Here is a 19,872-nt window from a genome sequence, read left to right as displayed (position 1 = left end):
GAACATGTGACGATTTACCATGCTGGTAGACGTGAAGATGTCACGATTTCGTCCCTTCAAACGTGACAGTTACACGGTATTGTTAACATGGCCCAACCAGTGGAGAAATACCCGGAAGTGCCAAGCAAATGCTCTACCACGACTATTGGTCGGTTGTTATTGTGAAAATTAAATATTTTAAATTAATTTTTGAATAGTCACACTCGATCTCGCCGATGTTATTGTTGCCCCAGCTGGTCGACACCTCTTTTAGCAGAAACAAAGGCTACATTAATGTATTAAATCGATGTTAATCCATTGGTGTGGTTGTGGAATTATTACCGGACGTGACGTGCGATTGCGTAGCAACTGTTATTGTCAAAATTAAATATTTTTTATTTATTTTTTAATAGTCACACTCGATTTTGCCGATTTTCTTGTTTCCCCAGCTGGTTGACACCTCTTTTAGCAGAAACAAAGGCTACATTAATGTATTAAATCAATGTTAATCCATTTGTGTGGTTGTGGAATTACAGGACGTGACGTTGTGCCATCGCATAGCAATTGAACTCCGTGAAAATAAACACCACTAAGGTTCAAGGTTCAAGGGTTTTTGTTATCAGATGCACAGTAGCAACAGTGTAATTTTGGCAATGAAAATCTTAGAGCCCAAGCTCCTCCAACAGTGCAACATAATATAAATAGGACATAAGACAAAATAGGAAAAAGATAAATAAAAAATTGTGCAAAATGCACCACTTGGTTCAAATGATGAAACCAGTAAATTAATTTATTTTAAATTTTTTGTTGCCCCAGCTGTTCGACTAAATCGATGGTAATCCATTTATGTGGTTGTGGAATTACTGTACATGACGTTGTGCGATCGCGTAGTAAGTGAACACCGTGCTATGCGATTACTACCCGTATGATGACCATGAACGCACCGGACATCGGCTACAACTTCCTTTCTGTCTGACTTCGCCAAGCAGGTAAGGTGCTGCACCGCATGCGTCCAACATTTTAATGTTTATTGCAAGTTAATCAGTTGTAGTTATATCATATTTGTATTAAAGCACGAGCTAGCTAAACTCCTATTCGCTTTACTTGGCTAGCTAACAACTAACCTTATTGGGTGCAGACAGTGACTAGTCCCAAAAACCGGGAAGTGAGTTAGCATTTTACCACTACCGGTTCCCTCGTCTCAGAGTCAATGGATATTCTCCATAGAATTTTGGAAAATAGCTCGAAATAAGGTCTGTTGAAAACGAACCTGTTTGATAAATGCACGTTTTGTTCAGCCGGATAATATCCACATTTCTACCCTACTTTTATAATTTTCGAATCATAAATCTAATCGCCAGAAGCAAAATGCTAACGTTATGCTATAAACGAACTACAGACGAGTACAGCAGGGTCGCACGACTTCAACGTTACGCCAACTTTACACCACCTTTACGCCACTCTATAAGATTAGCTGTTAAATTGAAATAAATAAATATCTCACAGTGAGCAAATAACTAATTACACCAAAACATAACTGCTAACAATGTAAATGCTGTGTTGGAAAAAAAGTTAATGTAAGAAAATGTTGAGTTAAATACTTTTGGCATACAAAGCATGGAAAAATGCCTATTGTGTCTGTCACACTTGCATACTGGCAACTAATAGTATTGTGAAGAAAGGTCATGACAACCATCTACAGACTGTTACTGCACGCTGATTGTTGTGGTCCTATTTAGGGCAAAACGTTCAGAGCTGTCATTGAGTTTCAGTCCGCCCTTGATTAATTAGTGCTTTGACTAGTAATTTACCCCAATGTTAAAGCTTGTTGATGATATGTGACATTGTAAATTGTCATGCATTCAAAAGTGTTATTTTTTCCTTCAACAGATTCCAAACGTCCAAAGCAAAAGCAAGATCAAACAGCACTTTTAAGAGCCTTTTTCTATTTCTTCTCTTCTCCCTCCTCAGAGCTATATTCCCTACATTTCTTCTTGTCTTTTCCCCATTCTTACCATCTTCATCTCTTTACCACTTTCTCTTTTGTATTTATACACATGCACGCACGCACGCACACACACACACATGCACGCACACACACACACACACACACACACACACACACACACACACACACACACACACACACACACACACACACACACACACACACACACACACACACACACACACACACACACACACACACACACACACACACACACACACACACACACACACACACACACACACACACACACACACACACACACACACACACACACCTGGGTAGTTGTGCCCACAAGTAAGAACTTGAACTTTTCACGATTTATGTATAGCATTACAATTGACTAACAGTGTCATATACGTATGTCTTTGTTATGCAAAACTTACAGGGAAATTAAAAATGCTTCAACACAGCTAGTTTTAGTTGTGAAAACTGACTTTCAAGTAGAGACATGTTTCACTTTTGCATATGGATGGCTCAATACCACTTTTTCATGTCTGAGACTGATACCATAACCTGGAAAAATGCGAGAATGAACAGAGATGAAGATGGTAAGAATGGGGAAAAGACAGGAAGAAAAATCAGAGCTATATTCCCTCTGAGGAGGAAGAAGAGAAGAAATAGAAAAAGGCTCTTAAAAGTGCTGTTTGATCTTTATTTTGCTTTGGAAGTTTTGAATCTGTTGAAGGAAAAAATACAGTTAACACTTTTGAATGCATGACAATTTACAATGTCACATATCATTAACAAGCTTTAACATTGGGGTAAATTACTAGTCAAAGCACTAATCAATCAGGGGCGGACTGGAACTCAAGGACAGCTCTGAACGTTTTGTCCTAAATAGGACCACAACAATCAGCGTGCAGTAACAGTCTGTAGATGGTTGTCATGACATTTCTTCACAATACTATAAGTTGCCAGTATGCAAGTATGACAGCCACAATAGGCATTTTTCCATGCTTTGTATGCCAAAAGTATTTAACTCAACATTTTTTCTAACACAGCATTCACATTGTTAGCAGTTATGTTTTGGTGTACTTCTAAAGGTAATTAGTTATTTGCTCACTGTCAATGTAATGCTATTTATTTCAGAGATATTTATTTATCTCAATTTTACACACAAACCTTAGAGAGTGGCGTAAAGTTGGCATGACGTTGAAGTCGTGCGACCCTGCTGTACTCGTCTGTAGTTAGTTTATAGCATAATGTTCTTCTGGCGATTAGATTCATGATTAGAAAATTATAAAAGTAGGGTAGAAATGTGGATATTATCCGGCTGAACAAAACGGGCATTTATCAAACAGGTTCGTTTTCAACAGACAGAGTTTTTATTTCGAGCTATTTTCCATTGACTCTGAGACGAGGGAACCGGTAGTGGTAAAATGCTAACTCACTTCCGGGTTTTAGGACTCATCACCGCACCCAATAGAGAACCGCAGTGACGCGTCCTAAAACCCGGAAGTAAGTTAGCATTTTTACCACGTCCGGTTCCTTCGACAAAAAGCAATGCAATTTCTCCATAGGATTTTGGAAAATAGCTCGAAATAAGGTCTGTGTTTGACACAAATTGAAGAGACAGATCACGTTTTGTTCTACGACATTAAATACATCAGCAGTGATGTAGTGCTAGTGATTTTTGAAGAGTTTACGTGTCTGAAAAACGATGGTTGTTAACATGTGGCTGAATAGGACTACAGAAGTTGTCCAGGCCGTTTTACGTCATTACACCGAACACGTAAAACACTCCTCTAAGTTTGTTTGCCCTGTTCTGCTTGAAAGCAAGTACCTGCCTCCTGCAAACTGTTCAAACAAACGCTTCAACTTGTACCATTTAGAATCTGTATGTTTGAATATGGATCTTAAGTTGGCGTGACATTGAAGCAGCGACCCTGCTGTAGTTCGTTTATAGCATAACGTTAGCATTTTGCTTCTGGCGACTAGATTTATGATTAGAAAATTATAAAAGTAGGGTAGACATGTGGATATTATCCGGCTGAACAAAACGTGATCCGTCTCTTAAATGTGTGTCAACCAGACCTAATTTCGAGCTGTTTTCCAAAATCCTATGGAGAAATTGCATTGTGTTTTTGACGAAGGAACCGGAAGGAGTTTACTTCCGGGTTTTAGGACGCGTCACTGCGGTTCTCTATAAGGTTAGCTGTTAGCTAGCCAAGTAAAGCTAATAGGAGCTTAGCTAGCTCGTGCTTTAATACAAATATGATGTAACTACAACTGATTAACTTGCAATAAACATTAAAATGTTGGACGCATGCGGTGCAGCACCTTACCTGCTTGGCGAAGTCAGACAGAGAGGAAGTTGTAGCCGATGTCCGGTGCGTTCATGGTCGTCATACGGGTAGTAATTGCATAGCACGGTGTTCACTTACTACGCGATCGCACAATGTCACGTACAGTAATTCCACAACCACATAAATGGATTAACATCGATTTAGTCGAACAGCAAAAAAATGAATCTACTGGTTTCATTATTTGAACCAATAGTGGTGCATTTTGCACTATTTTATATTTATCTTTTTCTAATTTTCTAATTTTGTCTTATGTCCTATTTATATTATGTTGCACTGTTGGAGGAGCTCGGGCTCTAAGATTTTCATTGCCACAATTACACTGTTGCTACTGTGCATCTGATAACAAAAACCCTTGAACCTTAGTGGTGTTTATTTTCACGGAGTTCAGTTGCTATGCGATGGCACAACGTCACATCCTGTAATTCCACAACCACACAAATGGATTAACATCGATTTAATACATTAATGTAGCCTTTGTTTCTGCTAAAAGAGGTGTCAACCAGCTGGGGAAACAAGAAAATCGGCTTGCTTGGCACTTCCGGGTATTTCTCCACTGGTTGGGCCATGTTAACAATACCGTGTAACTGTCACGTTTGAAGGGACGAAATCGTGACATCTTCACGTCTCCCAGCATGGTAAATCGTCACATGTTCACGTCTTGCCGTGATACCGGGTTGAACTAGCCTGCTTTTATCGTTATTTTTTTGCATTTCATCAATAGTTTCCTTTCAATCTCTTCCAAAAGGACCACCTCCATTGACTTTTAAACTGAGCTCAAACCTTTTAAATTCAGTTTAGTTTTCATCCTAAGAATTTCCTTTTAATTTGCGGCCGAATAATTCGGAAATGTGAATCTGTTAGTGTTGTATGTGTTTGTTGACAATATAATAATAAATAGGAAACCTTAAATAGATTGTACTGTATAATCACATGTTGAAAAGATTTATCCATTTCTGTCCATCAACTGAACCTCAGAATACTTTCTGGTTGCAGGGCAAAATTCACTTACATGTTTCCTGTTTGCCAACTGTTAACTAATACAGATAGAAATGATGCGCTCCAGCCTTTCATGTAGCGCCTAATCTGCTAGTTGGTGATTAATGAACCACTTCTATCTCCAGCACTGTGAACTGTGGCCTGGACTTAATTAAAACTCTGCCATTGACCACCAATCCTAAATTACATCCCACAACCTGTGACACTTTTTGAATAAAAAGTACAAATTGGCTTCCTACCAATTAATAATTCACAAATGAACGGGAATAACAAGCCTGGGGCGGCTGCTCCTGTAATATTTCTGCATCCTCCGTGTGCTTTGTAAATGGTAAGACACTGTAAGAACCTTGCCAAGTATTTGTCCTATTACTAGTCAGAATTTGTCTTTACACTTGATATAAGACATAATAACGTGAGAAGTAACATTGAGTATAGGGTCTTGTTTTTAGACGATGCATCTTATGTATCTTGTTAAGTCAAAGACTGGATCTCAGATGAAATAAGTTTCTTTAAAGTGGACCTATATATGGTAGGGCCATACCTATATAAAACATGTCTGAAGTTTTTTTTTTCAAAATACCAAACAGATCATGCATTTTAGCCATGCCTCATTTCGCTCTATTTGCCCCTGCAGGAGAGGGGAGCATGCTTTGAGATCAGCTGCTGGGCTGTCAGAAGAGGGGGAGAAAAAGAGATCTCTGTCCTCCGTGTTTTATTCTTATATGATTATATAGAGTCATTATTCATTTGTTTTAAAGCTCAATAAATAACAAAGAAGACCTTTGACCGGCACTTTTCTAATTTTGTCCAGAAGATTTAAACTTTAACGGACATGTTGACCGGCGAAAAAAAACCTAACTGAAACTCTGCCGCACGGTCCCCTCGTTCCTTGGAAGAGGCGGAGAGGTGGGTGTTTGTCATCTGCTGGTGGACTACCGGAGAGAATAGGCTACATGCACAGTCACTTCCGCATTGTGCGTAGTACTGCCCAACTGTTTCCGGTACAACAACAACAATGGCGACGTTCTACACCCGGTGTCTACAAGAGCTCCCGAAATTGAAAATTAGCGATGTTCATCGCATTTGCAGGACGACTAAAGCCCCAGCCAGCAAACTCGATAAAGGCTTCAAATGATATGCTGCGTCATATATACACAACTATGAAGGTAAGAAGGTAACTGGAGTAACAGGTACTAACCAGCTAGCTTATGCTACAGGTTACGCTAACGTCAGCTGTCAAAAGCTAGGTAACGCCAGAGCCCTATAGTAGAACTACTATTATACTACTACTACTACTACTACTACTACTACTATAGTAGACTACTATAGGGCTCTGGGTAACGCTATGTACTGTTTCTGGTGTTAATTCTTTAAAACATTAGCCATTTTACTCAAAAATACTATCGTTTAATAGCCTTATAGCCTAGCCAACTAAAGGTTGTCTTGTTGTTAGCCACACTGCATAATGGTATCAGCTTTTGTAAAGCAATGTTGCCATAGATGTTTTGACGTGAGTATAGATCTAACGCTGTTGCTCTGTTTTTCTTCATTCAGTGTCCAATAAAGACAGGCTGACAGGGCAGGTCAGCGTGAGAGCCTTGTGCTACAGGTCAATGAGGAAGAGCGAGACAGCACACAGTTTGAGTGTAGGCAGGCAGCATTGACACTGTGTTCCCCCCTGTTTATTGAGTTTCAGTTCAGTTAAGCATTAGTTTACCTTAAGGGAATCTCAACAGTGTCCTACTTCTCCCTGCTTTATCACAGCTGATTGGTCAGATATTATTACATTGATTATGGATGTGTAAGTTTGGGGGTTCAAATATATAGTCAAAACTGCTTTAATACAATTTTCAAGGCATCTTAGTTTCCAAAGAAGGTTCATTGTGGTATTGTAGGGTTAGAGGGTAACACTAAGCATTCAGGAATACATGCTTCTTCTAGGATAATGGGTCAGTAAAAATAACCAATAATTCTACTCATAACCTCCTGGCTCATTTACCACAAGTGAGGTTACTAATCACTAGTATTTCTTCTCTCTTTTTTAGATAACGCTTCGTGATTCATCACCAGTGGTGCTCACGCACAACCAGTGCTCCTGTGTTGCAGGAACTGTTTTGTGCAATCACACAGTAGCATTGCTGTTCCAAACGGCACACTACACCGAACTGAACATGCCAGTTGTGCCGCCTGTGCATAGCTGTACTGAATCGGAACAGCAATGGCACAAGCAATGGTAATTTCAATAAGGTTCAAATACTTCTTTCACAGAGTTTTTGTTTTAAAGTGACTAAACTAACAGTAATTGTCTTTTCCTTAAGGGTGTGAAGCCAGGGCCCATCAACTCCATGGTCTTCACCAAGCCTGTACCAAATAGGATGGTGCAGACTGGAGTAAGGTAATTTTAGCTGAAAAATTGTGTTTCCTGTGTTTTTAAAATTCATAATGCTATTCTGGTGCTGTATTCCTTACCTTTATTGTCACATTAATGTGCTATATTGTCTTTGCCATTCTTTGTAGGAGTGGATTCTACAGAGGCATGGTGGGGCCATTACCAGATCCCTGCCTGTTCAGAGTTACGGAGGCATACTCAGCATTCAGCATTGAAGATAGACCGCTTGTGACCACAATGAACATGAGACCTGACAAGCCCCTTGTGGAAAGTGCCTTCGGGATGGTGCAGGAGGGCAGTGTTCTGTCCTATCAGATGCCTGCTTTGACGTCTCGGTACACCACACTTCACACTGACACACCACCAACACCCCACTTGCCCACATGTTTTTGATATATATTGTTTGTCACATTTCATATATGTAAATAAATATACAATTGTATTTAAAAAGACAATAAAGTGAAGTGATTTTTTGTAATTAATAGTAAATCATTGCATTTGTAAGAAATCAACACATTGTAATTTGCAATTTACCATTTATTCAAACAAAACACTAGCGTGTGTTAGGCAACACGGGATTACGGTGTGCTCACCCAGCTTAATCACAGCTACCTGCACAGGTGTCATCATCTTGTCTTATTTCACCCATTTCTTGACCAGTGCTTTGTTCTGATAGTTTGACAGCATACATGCTACTGCAAACAGTTGGTTGATGTTGTAGGCATGGGACAGGAGGATGACACCATCAAAAAGCTTGTTCTCTTTTATCCTCCTAATGACACGCTCCACATGAACCCTCAGTCTGGCAATGGCCTGTGTCTCCCTCACCTGATAGGCTGGCATTTGCTTCTGCTGTGACAGAAAAGGTGGACAGTACACCTTGCATTTGCAGCAATCGCTGATCAGGAAGCCCTTATCTACCATCACTGCCATGTTTTCAGTCAACAACGCAGCTATTCCAGATTGTTTGAAAATCTCCTTGTCGCTGACAGAACCACCATACAGACTGGAAACAAATGTCACTGCGCCATGTGGGGCTATGCCAACCAGGGCTTTCATGGTGCAGTGAGATTTGTATGTAGAATACATTTCACTTTGGAGGAGGAGTGAGGATGGTGTTTGACACCTCAGCTCTGTGCAATCCAGGATCACCTGTGTGTCTGGGAAATCTTTGAATGCCTCTGGGAGGTGGGCTTGAACTTCTGCAGGTGTAAGCCAGATGCACTGTGACCCCAATAAAGTTGTAAGAAAACTTGTCCATGTTGCAATGATGCGGCTCACAGTGGACTGGTGTACGTTGAAGCGGTTTGCAAGGTCCCTCTCTTTCAAACCCACCGACAGGAAGCATAGAAAAAGAAAGAACTCGTCAATTGGCTGAAGCAGCAGTCTCTGGAAAATAAAAACAAAAAAAGGTTACGATATTAATGTCATGAGTGTAGCACACTGGGAAAAACATGAAGTTGTTTTAGTTCTCTGATGTATTCAAAAAGGATTGAGTACTTTAGCCTTTTAGCCTACACAAAAGCAATGAAATGTCGGAGAAACATTTTCCCTTCAGTTTGTGTTTAGATTGTGTGTTAAAAGAAACGTAGCCTACCGTTGATGGACGTGCGTGTGTAACCACTTCTTCATTCCTCTTGGCAGCTGATATCGCTCTTGTAACACGAACCATTTTATGAATTGAAGGCTCAATCAAAGACCAGAAGGCCATCAGGTGGTTATAGCTCGGGAATCTGTACACAAAAGACACATGTCAGTCATTAATTGACAGTAAATACAATCGTGTTAACTGTAACACATGGGCTAATGTTTTCCTCTTGTTTGCTATAATACATTACAATTCAAACTGATTAAGAAGGCACTTGGTGCAGGTATAGTAATCTACAGCAGTAAAATGTAACAACTACATTAAAGCAGCAGTAATAATAATCTAAAACATACAGGGAACATTTTACACACAATGACTACTTTTACTCTTCATTCTTAAGTGTGCAACTGGGGGAAACGCAGTGGATATTGACATACTTTTACTTTGGTAAGGTTTTGAAGATTTCCACTTGTAGTAAAGTATTATCAGTATGTTGTTAGTATTAGTATGTTTTACTCCACCACATTTAGTTAACCTTCATAGTTTCTAGTTACTTTTTATATATGAAAACACATGATTTATGATTCTACATGTTCAGTTCAGGAGTATTTTAAAACCATAGTATTTGTACTTATACTTCAGTTAAGTTGACAAAAAACACACTGGACGCTGCACTAGGTCAGAAACCAGAGGAGACTGAACTCCACCACAGACGGACCACTTTTGGTCAAAATGTCCTCTCCGTTAACACATCTCCTCTTGCACTTTATCTAGCACTTTTATCTTCTCTTGCACTTTATATGTCATAGCTGCTATATTGTACTGCCATGTGGTAAATACTTGTGTATGCTGCTCTTGCTCTTTTGCACTTTTTGCATATCATGTATTTTGTTTTTACCATGTTTGTAAAATGTAATTTTCTTAAATGTTTAATGTGAGGGACTGCGGATGGAAATTAGCTCAAAGCTAAATCTGGCACTGTTACGCTTGATACATTTTAATGTTGTAAGTGTTCATTACTGTGCATTGTCCCTGCCAATTAAACGATTAAATAAATAAAATATCCCAACACTGCATGCATATAGTCAGCAGTCACACGGCAGGTAAACAGGATTCTTTATAAGCTAACCCATCTCAAAAACTTGGATAGAATTGAGACAAAACATTACCTGGTATAGAATCGGATGTTGTCGTCGGAGCCAGCAAACCGCTGTAAGCAAAACTCTCGCTGGACTCTTAACTCCTGCAGTTGCTTCTTCAGATCCTCCACTGTTTTGGAGTTGTCTTCTGTAGCTTGAGAGGACATGTCCAGTGAAGCTGGTTCAGGGGTTGAGCAGTAATCATTAGGGATGCTCCGATCGATCGGTCACCGATCGAGATCTGCCGATACTCACTCTCTACCGATCGATCGGTGCTCTCTAAACATGCCGATCGCGAGGGCCGATCGCATGACGTAAAAGACATGACACTTTTCTCTGTGCGCGGCAAAACAAGCTCACCAAAATGGCTTCACCGGTCTGGCATTATTTTAAGGTGTCCGAAAAAGACAGTAAAATAGCGGTATACAACGTGTGTGTGAAGCAGAAATCCTGCAGCTCCACCCGCTGTGACGGAGCGGTGAGCGGAGCGAAACACACAAGAGTTAGACCTAACACACTTAGCTATTTTATCTACCTCTGGAACAAGCTAAACTAGTTATAAATATGTTTATTCTTCACTGTCGGCCTCACACATTACTGGATCAGCGAGCTGCATGAGACGATACTGACGGGCTGTCAGGAGAGGGAGAGCGGGGGAGAGAGAGGGGGAGAGAGAGAGGGAGAGAGAGAGGGAGAGAGAGGAAAAGAGAGCGCTTGCTCATTTCTCCCGTGTTATTATCCAAAGTGAATGTAAACTTGAATAATATACATAATTTGAATGTAATAATTAAGTGGATTGTTGTTTGTGGAAGCTCCAGTGAATGAGCCCCATTAACTGAGTTTTAAACATCACTTTAAATGGAAGATTTAAAGTGATGTTTAAATCTTCCATTTAGGCCCCGCCCACTCGATCGGATCGGCGATCGGTATCGGCAGATACTGATTCCGGCGATCGGCCCCAAAATTGGCGATCGGAGCATCCCTAGTAATCATGGTCACGGACATCGATGTGCTCTTCCTGCTCCTCCCGAGAGACTGGTTCAGTGGGCCGCTCCCTTCTCTCCCAAACACTAGCCCGCTGTGTTTGAGCAGTAAAGTGATTCCACTCAAACAGAGTTGGTACAGCACCTTTCACAAGCCTCCTACGGCCATCAAGGGTTTTTGGCTCTATTAGTTGATCCGTAGCGAAGTGACGACTGCAGACCTTGGAGTGAGAGGATATTGTAAAGTTATCGCGCCGTATTTTTACCAGCCACTGTCTTCGCAGCTCGAGTTCGGTCGGAAAGCCATGGAAACTTAGGACGCCGTTGAATTTAGCTGACGCCGTACAAAGTGGGACACAGCAGTGCTCGGAGTAGTTATTCACTTGTCTTTGCAAATGTTCCGTTTTGAAAATCTTCCGTCGACTCATATTTAAACCATAGATTTAAATAGTAAAACCTTTGTGGACGATCTCCCGCTCAGCTACGCAGACCGGAAGTAAACCGGAAGCAGCCGAGCAGTATTACGGCTAAGGCGGAAGTACGTCTCAGACCCTAGTGCATGTAGCCTATTACAGTGCTTGCCTCGACGGGGAGGGATTGCATTGAATTACAGCAGCAGGAGGCGCAAACTACAGCGCCACTTACAGGCCTGGCATATGTACTACAGCGTCTCCAGTGCTTTCGAGCGGCAATGGCAGGCCGTGGCCCAACCCCACATTCCCCTGATAGGTGGAGAGTTGGCCATATAGGCAGAGCTCCTCGTTCCTGACGTCAGAGAATTTTCAAATCTGTATCAGTCTGTATCAGATCCGTTGCAGCCCTGTTTTTAGAGATTTGGGTATGGAGGAAAAGAGAGAGGGTTGTGTTTTCTGACACTTGGTGAGTTCCCTGACACACCGGGGACACATATTCATGTATAAAAGACGTACAAAAGTGCATTTTGCATGATAGGTCCACTTTAAGCTGCTTTGGTATTTTTAAAAGATGGATAATCTTGTTTCAAGAACTACATTTTACTTGATTTTAGAAAACCTATTTTCATTGGAAAATCAGCAACTATAAAACGGAAAACCTTCTGAGCATTTCTGGCTTATTCTGTAACACAACATTTCCCAATCCTGGTAAATATAATTCAAAATGCGTTTTCTCAGTTAATTACAAGATCTAATTTATCTGAATATCCTATTTTATTTCAAGAAATGTTACCAAGCACATTTTCACTTGTTCTATTGGCAGATTTTTTTAATTCATTAAAAGTGAAAGAACCTTGTTTTTATTATTCTTTTACTTGATTTTGGAGCAGTATTTTTTCCAGTGCTTGCTGAGAATGGCTAAGCACGAGGGGATGCTGACTGCTGGGTGATTGATGCCTGTTGTCTGCTCTGCTTGTGTTTTACAGGTAGCTGCTGTCATTACCGTGTCACCGCGGTGCTCCTGCCCAGTCTGATCCCTGGCCTGAGCAGCTGGTTTCCAGTAGGGGGGGGGGGGGGTGCCCTGCAACTACATCTCCTCCATCATCCATGCCTCTGTTTACGTGTGCCCAGTCTGGGGATACAGGCCTCTCTCAGCATATTAATATGAGAGCTGCTCTATCAAAATTAGTCACATTGTCCCAGGAACACATTTTGAGTTTTATACACATTTGTAAAGTGGAGATTCTTAGCTTTCCAATGATATCCTTGTTTGTTTTCCCTTAAATATTCAGCAAAAATATTTCACATACCAGGTAACTGTTACCAAGACAGGAGGCTGAGAAAAAGGCCTTCAAAGTTTGCAGACAACATTTCAAAAGGGGGCACAGGGCTTAATATTTTGGGGGAATAGTACCCCTTGGCCACCAAAGCTTGTTAGCAGGCTGTCCCTCTCATGATGTGCAACAGATCATGGAGATTCACCCGTGGGCTAACTAATTTTAATCTAGTAGCATCGAGGACCAGGATGTTTATTTTCCCCGGCCAGAGGAGTGAAACACATGGCCTGTTGTAATGCCTAATTCTCAGTCCGATACTTTTACAATCGTTGATTCCGTATTTATCATCTGAATTCGGCTATAATATTCTAATATTCTGAAAAGCCACGCTTTTATTTATAATTAAGATCAGATGACCACCCCCTGTCCCGGACCCGGTCGTGTTACTGTCAGCCTGTCATTTCATATTTCAGGGAGGCTGATCAGAGTGAGAGGAGACAGTGATCGCTGAAGTTGACACCCTGTTTTTACAAGCTTCAGAAAAGTATTCATCGTCTGAATATGACACGAGAAGTTTGATATTCTGAATCCCAAGAGTTTGTTTGTTTAGAATCAACCAAAAACCCAATGTTCGAATGTGCGACATCCGACTGATTTGGATAGAGCGGGTCACATATGTCAAGAGTGAGATCCATCTTTTTTTTCTTTGTCATTGATGGTTTCTGTGAATCAAATATCATCATCAAACTTGAAGAAACAACTGTGAATTTAGGATCTGGGGGCCTGAGGTGTGTTGTTGTCTCGGAGGACCCCTGTGGCTGGTGACTAATGCTCGAGCTTCCTCTACAGCAGGAGATTCAGGGTGAGACAGCTTGAGCTTCACACTCTTCACTGCTGTACAAGATGCTTTGTTTCTTTAAATGTATTTTTACTGAAATGGACATTTTTATCTTGTCATGTAATTTAATCAGTATTTTATTGTAGCGTTTGTTGATATTGGTAAATATTGTTTGAGCAAATACTGTATATCTTCCCAAATAAAAGTCTAAGTTCAACAGCATCAGTTCCCCCTGTGTTGGTTTATTGCCGAAACAAATAACATATGCAACATATTAACAGTCATTATGTTCCTAATGAATACACCCAAACCAGTATTTTCAGGTTGATCACAAGTTTAACCAGTTGTGGAAAGAAACTATGTTTATTTACTCAAGTATTGTATTTTAAAGGTAGGGTAGGTAAGAATGGAGAAACCAGCTTGAGTAAGATAGAATTTGAAAGTACACAACCGAAAAAAATCTGCGACTTCCTTACAGAGCCCCTCCTCCAACACACACAAACGCGCACATGACCAATGAGGGCACGAGATAAGTTTGTGCACGCGGGCCAAGGCAGATAATTGGTCTTGCTTTTTTACAGCGCCACGGCTTCCACAGATAAAATATTTGTATATATTTATTGTCAAAGCATTTAATTTATTCATTGCTATCGGGATGTTAAGAGCATTCCATGGAATATAACAAAAAGTGTTTCTGAAGTGAATTACCTACCCAACCTTTAAGTAATTGTTTGACATAACTGTACTTTACTTAGCACTATACTTAATGTATTTTCATTTGTTGCTACTTTATTCTTCTACTCCTCTAGATTGCAGAGGTGAATATCATACTATTTACTCCAGTACATTTATTTTAACACTCTAGTTCAGCGGTTTTCAAAGTGTGAGGGGAGGCGCAGCGTGAGAAAAAAAAGAAAGAGTAAAAGATGAATAAAGTGACACTTGCACACTTTTGGCTGTCTGTGGAGACCGAGTTCCCCCACCTCGCCAAAAAGGCTGTAAAAGTGCTCATTCCCTTCACCTCCACCTACCTGTGTGAGTGGGGGTTTTCCGCATTGACTTTGACCAAAAGCAAGTACCGGTCAAGGCTGCAGCCAGAGGATGATCTGCGTTTATTCCTGTGTGCATCAAAGACGCAGACTCATTGTTCCCACCAAAGTAGGGGTGAGTGTAATAAGGAGGCAAAGTTGACGTTCAGTGTGTTGCCGGGAGCATATAAGCATTTATCCACAATGTTGAAAATGTTAAAAATGTTAAAAGAAAATATGTGTTGAGAACACGGCGTACGAAAATATACGGGTCGTGCTGCAGCTAGATTTGCCTGTCCTCTGTAAGAAGGTGTCGGCGACTGACATGCAAGGAAGAACGGCTGTCCACAGGCTGTTCCAACTTTAAGAACTTTATTAACTTCCAGGGTAGTGAATTGAACATGCAATTGTAATTGGGTGTGTGGTATATTTTCATGCACGCACACGCATGTTCCACAACACACAAACTGAACAACACTCAATTGTCCGATCGCTACCAGTGTCCTTGCGATCATTGTTATAACAAGTGCACGTTACTGATGCAATATGGTTGAGACCAGTCGGGCTTATTCTAGAGGGGTGCAAGGAATAGTCCAAGTAGTGGGGGAGTTTTATACAATATGTTTAAAACATAAAGATACAAAGGTTTAAAAAAGTTATTGTTTAATGTTTTAAGGAGGTGATGCTACTCAGCCAATCAAATCGGTGCAGTCAGTGAGTCAGCACGATAGATTCAAACACAGAGACGAGGAGAGAAAAAGTCGGAGTAATTTCAAATGGCGGAAGGTAGACAGCGAAAACAGAGCATTTAATTACATTTTCTCTTACTGGACCTCTTTGAAATGCAATTGAATACTCCTGCATTATAGCAACAACAACAACAATAATTAAAACTGCGGTCGCAGAAGTGCGCGCAGTGATGAGCGGGCCCTCGCGTCCGTGCGCCTGTCGGGGAGGGCGGCCGGTCGTCCCGGCGTCAAGCAGACGTGCGCGAGTCCTGGGAAATGAGCCGTTTGTCATTTCTGTCATTTTCGCGTCCCAGACTCCCAGGTCCTCCAGCAGCGACCCGGAAACAGATGTCGGCGTGCCGTCTCGAAGGAAAAAGATTTCGCTAAAGGCTCGTCGAGGATCGATTATCGAGGAGGCTGTCTGGAGGAGCCGTAACCGAGGATACACTGATTTAGAGGAGAGAGGAGGGAGGAGTGTCTTTGGAGGAGCTATAACCGAGGGTACACTGATGTAGAGGAGAGAGGAGTCTCTCTGGAGGAGCTATAACCGAGGGTACACTGATGTATTCTCTGGAGTGGATTTCAGCCAACAGTGATGTTTAAAAGAGGCGTGACGCATGGCTGGAGTTATGTCAACGAAGCACAGCTCTGCAAACTGTTCCCGTTGTGATTATAAGTTATTTAAGATGATCAAATGTGCATCAGACTCTCTGCCCTTTACCGTTTGTTTACTCACTAATCACATCTCACCTGGATATTAGGCTATTTATTTGTTTAATACAACTGCTTTCATTGTGACGCGATGTTTACAGTGAGAACAGCTGCTGAGGTCAGTGCAGAAAGCAGAACAGTGTGTAAAATATATATCGCTCAATAATATATGTAACAGGCCTACATTTCACACTTTATTTGTAGGCTTTAGGAGATATCTACAAATAAACAGTAGATATTTTTCATGAAACCATATAGTGCTTCACATAATAAAATATACAAGGGCTGTAGCCTGATATTTATTATATGCTTTAGGAGCTGTTTGTGTTTCTTGTACTCTGTGTGTGTGTGTGTGTGTGTGTGTGTGTGTGTGTGTGTGTGTGTGTGTGTGTGTGTGTGTGTGTGTGTGTGTGTGTGTGTGTGTGTGTGTGTGTGTGTGTGTGTGTGTGTGTGTGTGTGTGTGTGTGTGTGTGTGTGTGTGTGCGTGCGTGAGTGCGTGAGTGCGTGCGTGCGTGCGTGAGTGCGTGCGTGAGTGCGTGCGTGAGTGCGTGCGTGAGTGCGTGCGTGCGTGAGTGAGTGAGTGAGTGAGTGAGTGAGTGAGTGAGTGAGAGAGAGAGAGAGTGTGTGTGTGTGTGAGAGTTGATGTGCCAGGCAGATAGGCAGGTCTCAGTAGCTTATCTGACATATATTTGGTCAAAAATTGTACATTCTCCGTTAGCTTACGAGCTCCATGTTCAAGCGATCGACTATTCCTTCGCAATGTAGCATCACTGTGGATATTCGTTTAAATTGTCCTGGATTGGAATTTTTCCGATCATTTCCCTATGATGAATTAGCAAAAATGTGCTTAACCTGTTAAGCACCGAGCCTGTTTTTCATGTTTCAGGCTCGAAAATGACATGCCCAAAACAAATGACTACAACTTAACTTCTAAAAGGGTTATATGAATAATTTCTTTTATCAAAGCAAGGTTACATCTGTGAGTTGGATGTAGAAGTGTCAGAATCAATATAAATGTTTTTTATTTTAAAGAAAATTCAGATTTTACATAGTAAAAAACTGTAAATTATAGTGTCCGTCCAAAAATTATTTTTTACAGATAGTGAAAACTACCCTTGGATGATGGGTTAGTAGACTAAAAGCTTTAGGAATCCAAAGTACAACATATAATAAGTACCCTGTATCAAGATTGATGCAAAACAAGTTAGATTTGACCTTTTTAGAGAGATTTAGCCAAAAAAACCCACTTCTGGGGTCATTTGGGTGGATTTGACCTATCTCTGGCCCCCCTTGCTCGATTTGGATCGTTGACACACCTTTCTGACCGTTAGAGCCAATAGAATCGAAGGGGGAGGCCCACACACACACTCATTGTAAAGAGAAAAGGTGGGGGCTGCGCGTCTAGAAATGAAACTAGATTTGCAGATTTTCTCCTTCTGGAGTTTGGAAACTAAAAAGCAGTTTTATTGCTTATGGATTATCAGAAATAATTTCAAAGAGGGCAGAGATACATAGGATGAACCTATGGATTAACTGCAGTATCGTTTTTTTATCGTTTGAATGCCATTGAAGACCAGTTTTGACCAAGGTAAGCCATGTTAGCGTTTCTAGCTACTTAGCTCCACATGTTATGATGTACGCTTTCGTTTATAGCGTCGCGAATGTTTATCACTGAGTGTTGAGGAGGGCATCACTAGATTCAGTGTCTCCAGGACACCAAAAACGAGTGGTTGGTTGTGCATCTAGGATAAGTAATAAGGGAGTTATGAGTGAGTTGCCGTTCGGCAAGTGCCGTTTTAGGTTAAATTTTTTCGCTCGTGGCTAATTCAGAGGCTGAGTGCTAGCATTGTGGGTTTTTTTTGAAAAGAAAAATTAAAAAGATCAGTTGGCTGAGTTTCTTCCCGTTACATGGATATAACACATTCATAGTTTTATTCAATATTAAGATTCCTTAGACGTTGTTTCCTGCAAATGACGCGTTTATCCGCCCGGTACCGGGCGGATGGTGCGTAACAGGTTAAAATGCATGAAAAACGCACATTTTTCTAAATGGCCGACTTTCTGGGGGGCGGGGCTAATGGAAGCTATTTACAAATATGTCCCCAATTCCATGAGGAATGTCTGTGCCAAAATTCGTGAAGTTCTGAGAAACTATATGTGACTACCACACAATAGGGGGCGCTAGTGAGAAGTATTTTTGAAAGATTACGTTTTTTTTTTACATTCTCGAAAAGGTCGTGGGCTCTGACGTGTGTCCCAAGTTTTGCGTCCGAAGCTCATTTTATGCTATCGCAATTTAAAAAAAATGTATAGGCCACGCCCACATTCTGAATTTTTTGCGACACTTTAAATCTCAGTTCGTAGTCACCCCGAGAGTATGTGTAAATAAAAAATAAAAAATTCGTCCATCCGTTATAAGTTATAAATTGGTGGCGTTTTTGGCGCCACCTATAGTCCAAACTGAAAATGCGTTGGTGTGCGTATTCCCCAAGACAGACTGAACCTAGCCACCAAAATCTGTGATATATGGATATATTGTTGAGTTATGAGCATTTCTTTCTAAGCCCCGCCTTTTGCGAGTACGTTTTGATTCATGGCGGCAATATTTATCCTCTGAACATGCTCATTTTCTATGGTAAAGTGTGTTACCCTTCACCAATGCTGTATACTAAGTTTTGTGTCGAAAAACTAAAAATGGAAATTTAAGTGAATATTTCACTGTTTTTAACATTATGCTAATAAAAAAAAAAAAAAGGTGAACTAATGCCTGATTAGAATTCTACCGGAGATAAAGTTAAAGGGGACCTATCATGCAAAATGCACTTTTGTACGTCTTTTATACATGAATATGTGTCCCCGGTGTTCCAGGGAACTCACCAAGTGTCAGAAAACACAACCCTCTCTATTTTCCTCCATACCCAAATCTCTAAAAAAGGGGCTGCAACGGATCTGATAAAAACTGATCCAAATTTGAACACTGTCCTGACGTCAGGACGGTGGCGCTACGGCTATTGGGCCAACTCCACCAATCAGGAGGAGACAGCCACGGCCATTGCCGCTCGAAAGCGCTGGAGACGCTGTAGTACATATGCCAGGCCTGTAAGTGGCGCTGTAGTCTGCCACAAAAGCAGCGAAGAAGACTTGGTTACCATGGTTACCCTTCTGTTTATTCTCCGCTGTGGCTTTCTTTCTCTCTCCCCGAGGCAAGCGTTTGCTCCCGCTGCAATGCAATCCCTCCCCGTCGAGGCAAGCACTGTAATTCTCTCCGGTTAGTCCACCAGCAGATGACAAACACCCACCTCTCCGCCTCTTCCAAGGAACGAGGGGACCGTGCGGCAGAGTTTCAGTTTCAGTTTGTTTCGCCGGTCAAGATGTCCGTTAAAGTTTAAATCTTCCGGACAAAATTAGAAAAGTGCCGGTCAAAGGTCTTCTTTGTTATTTATTGAGCTTTAAAACAAATGAATAACGACTCTATATAATAAAACA

The 19,872-nt window shown here is 41.1% G+C and overlaps 2 protein-coding genes across 2 annotated transcripts in view; one reads left to right on the top strand and one right to left on the bottom strand.

The window, feature by feature from the left end:
- Positions 1–14,132, top strand: part of tsnare1 (T-SNARE Domain Containing 1) — a 269,991-nt gene extending 255,859 nt beyond the window's left edge. Inside the window, exon 12 of the mRNA XM_034115670.1 lies at positions 12,791–14,132. The gene's annotated coding sequence lies outside the window, so the exon portion shown is untranslated. The remainder of the gene's footprint in view (positions 1–12,790) is intronic.
- Positions 8,204–19,872, bottom strand: part of LOC117470725 — a 30,276-nt gene continuing 18,607 nt past the window's right edge. Inside the window, exons 2-4 of the mRNA XM_034115564.1 lie at positions 10,439–10,586; positions 9,279–9,414; positions 8,204–9,070 (exon numbers count right to left, since the gene is read on the bottom strand). Of these exons, the coding sequence (XP_033971455.1) occupies positions 8,318–9,070; positions 9,279–9,414; positions 10,439–10,586 (1,037 nt within the window). The 3' untranslated portion in view covers positions 8,204–8,317. The remainder of the gene's footprint in view (positions 9,071–9,278; positions 9,415–10,438; positions 10,587–19,872) is intronic.

This window comes from Trematomus bernacchii, unplaced genomic scaffold (genome assembly GCF_902827165.1).
Source record: "Trematomus bernacchii unplaced genomic scaffold, fTreBer1.1, whole genome shotgun sequence".
Taxonomy (NCBI): domain Eukaryota; kingdom Metazoa; phylum Chordata; class Actinopteri; order Perciformes; family Nototheniidae; genus Trematomus; species Trematomus bernacchii.
The sequence above is the reverse complement of the archived record's forward strand: the minus strand, read 5'-3'. Positions and strand labels throughout refer to the sequence as shown.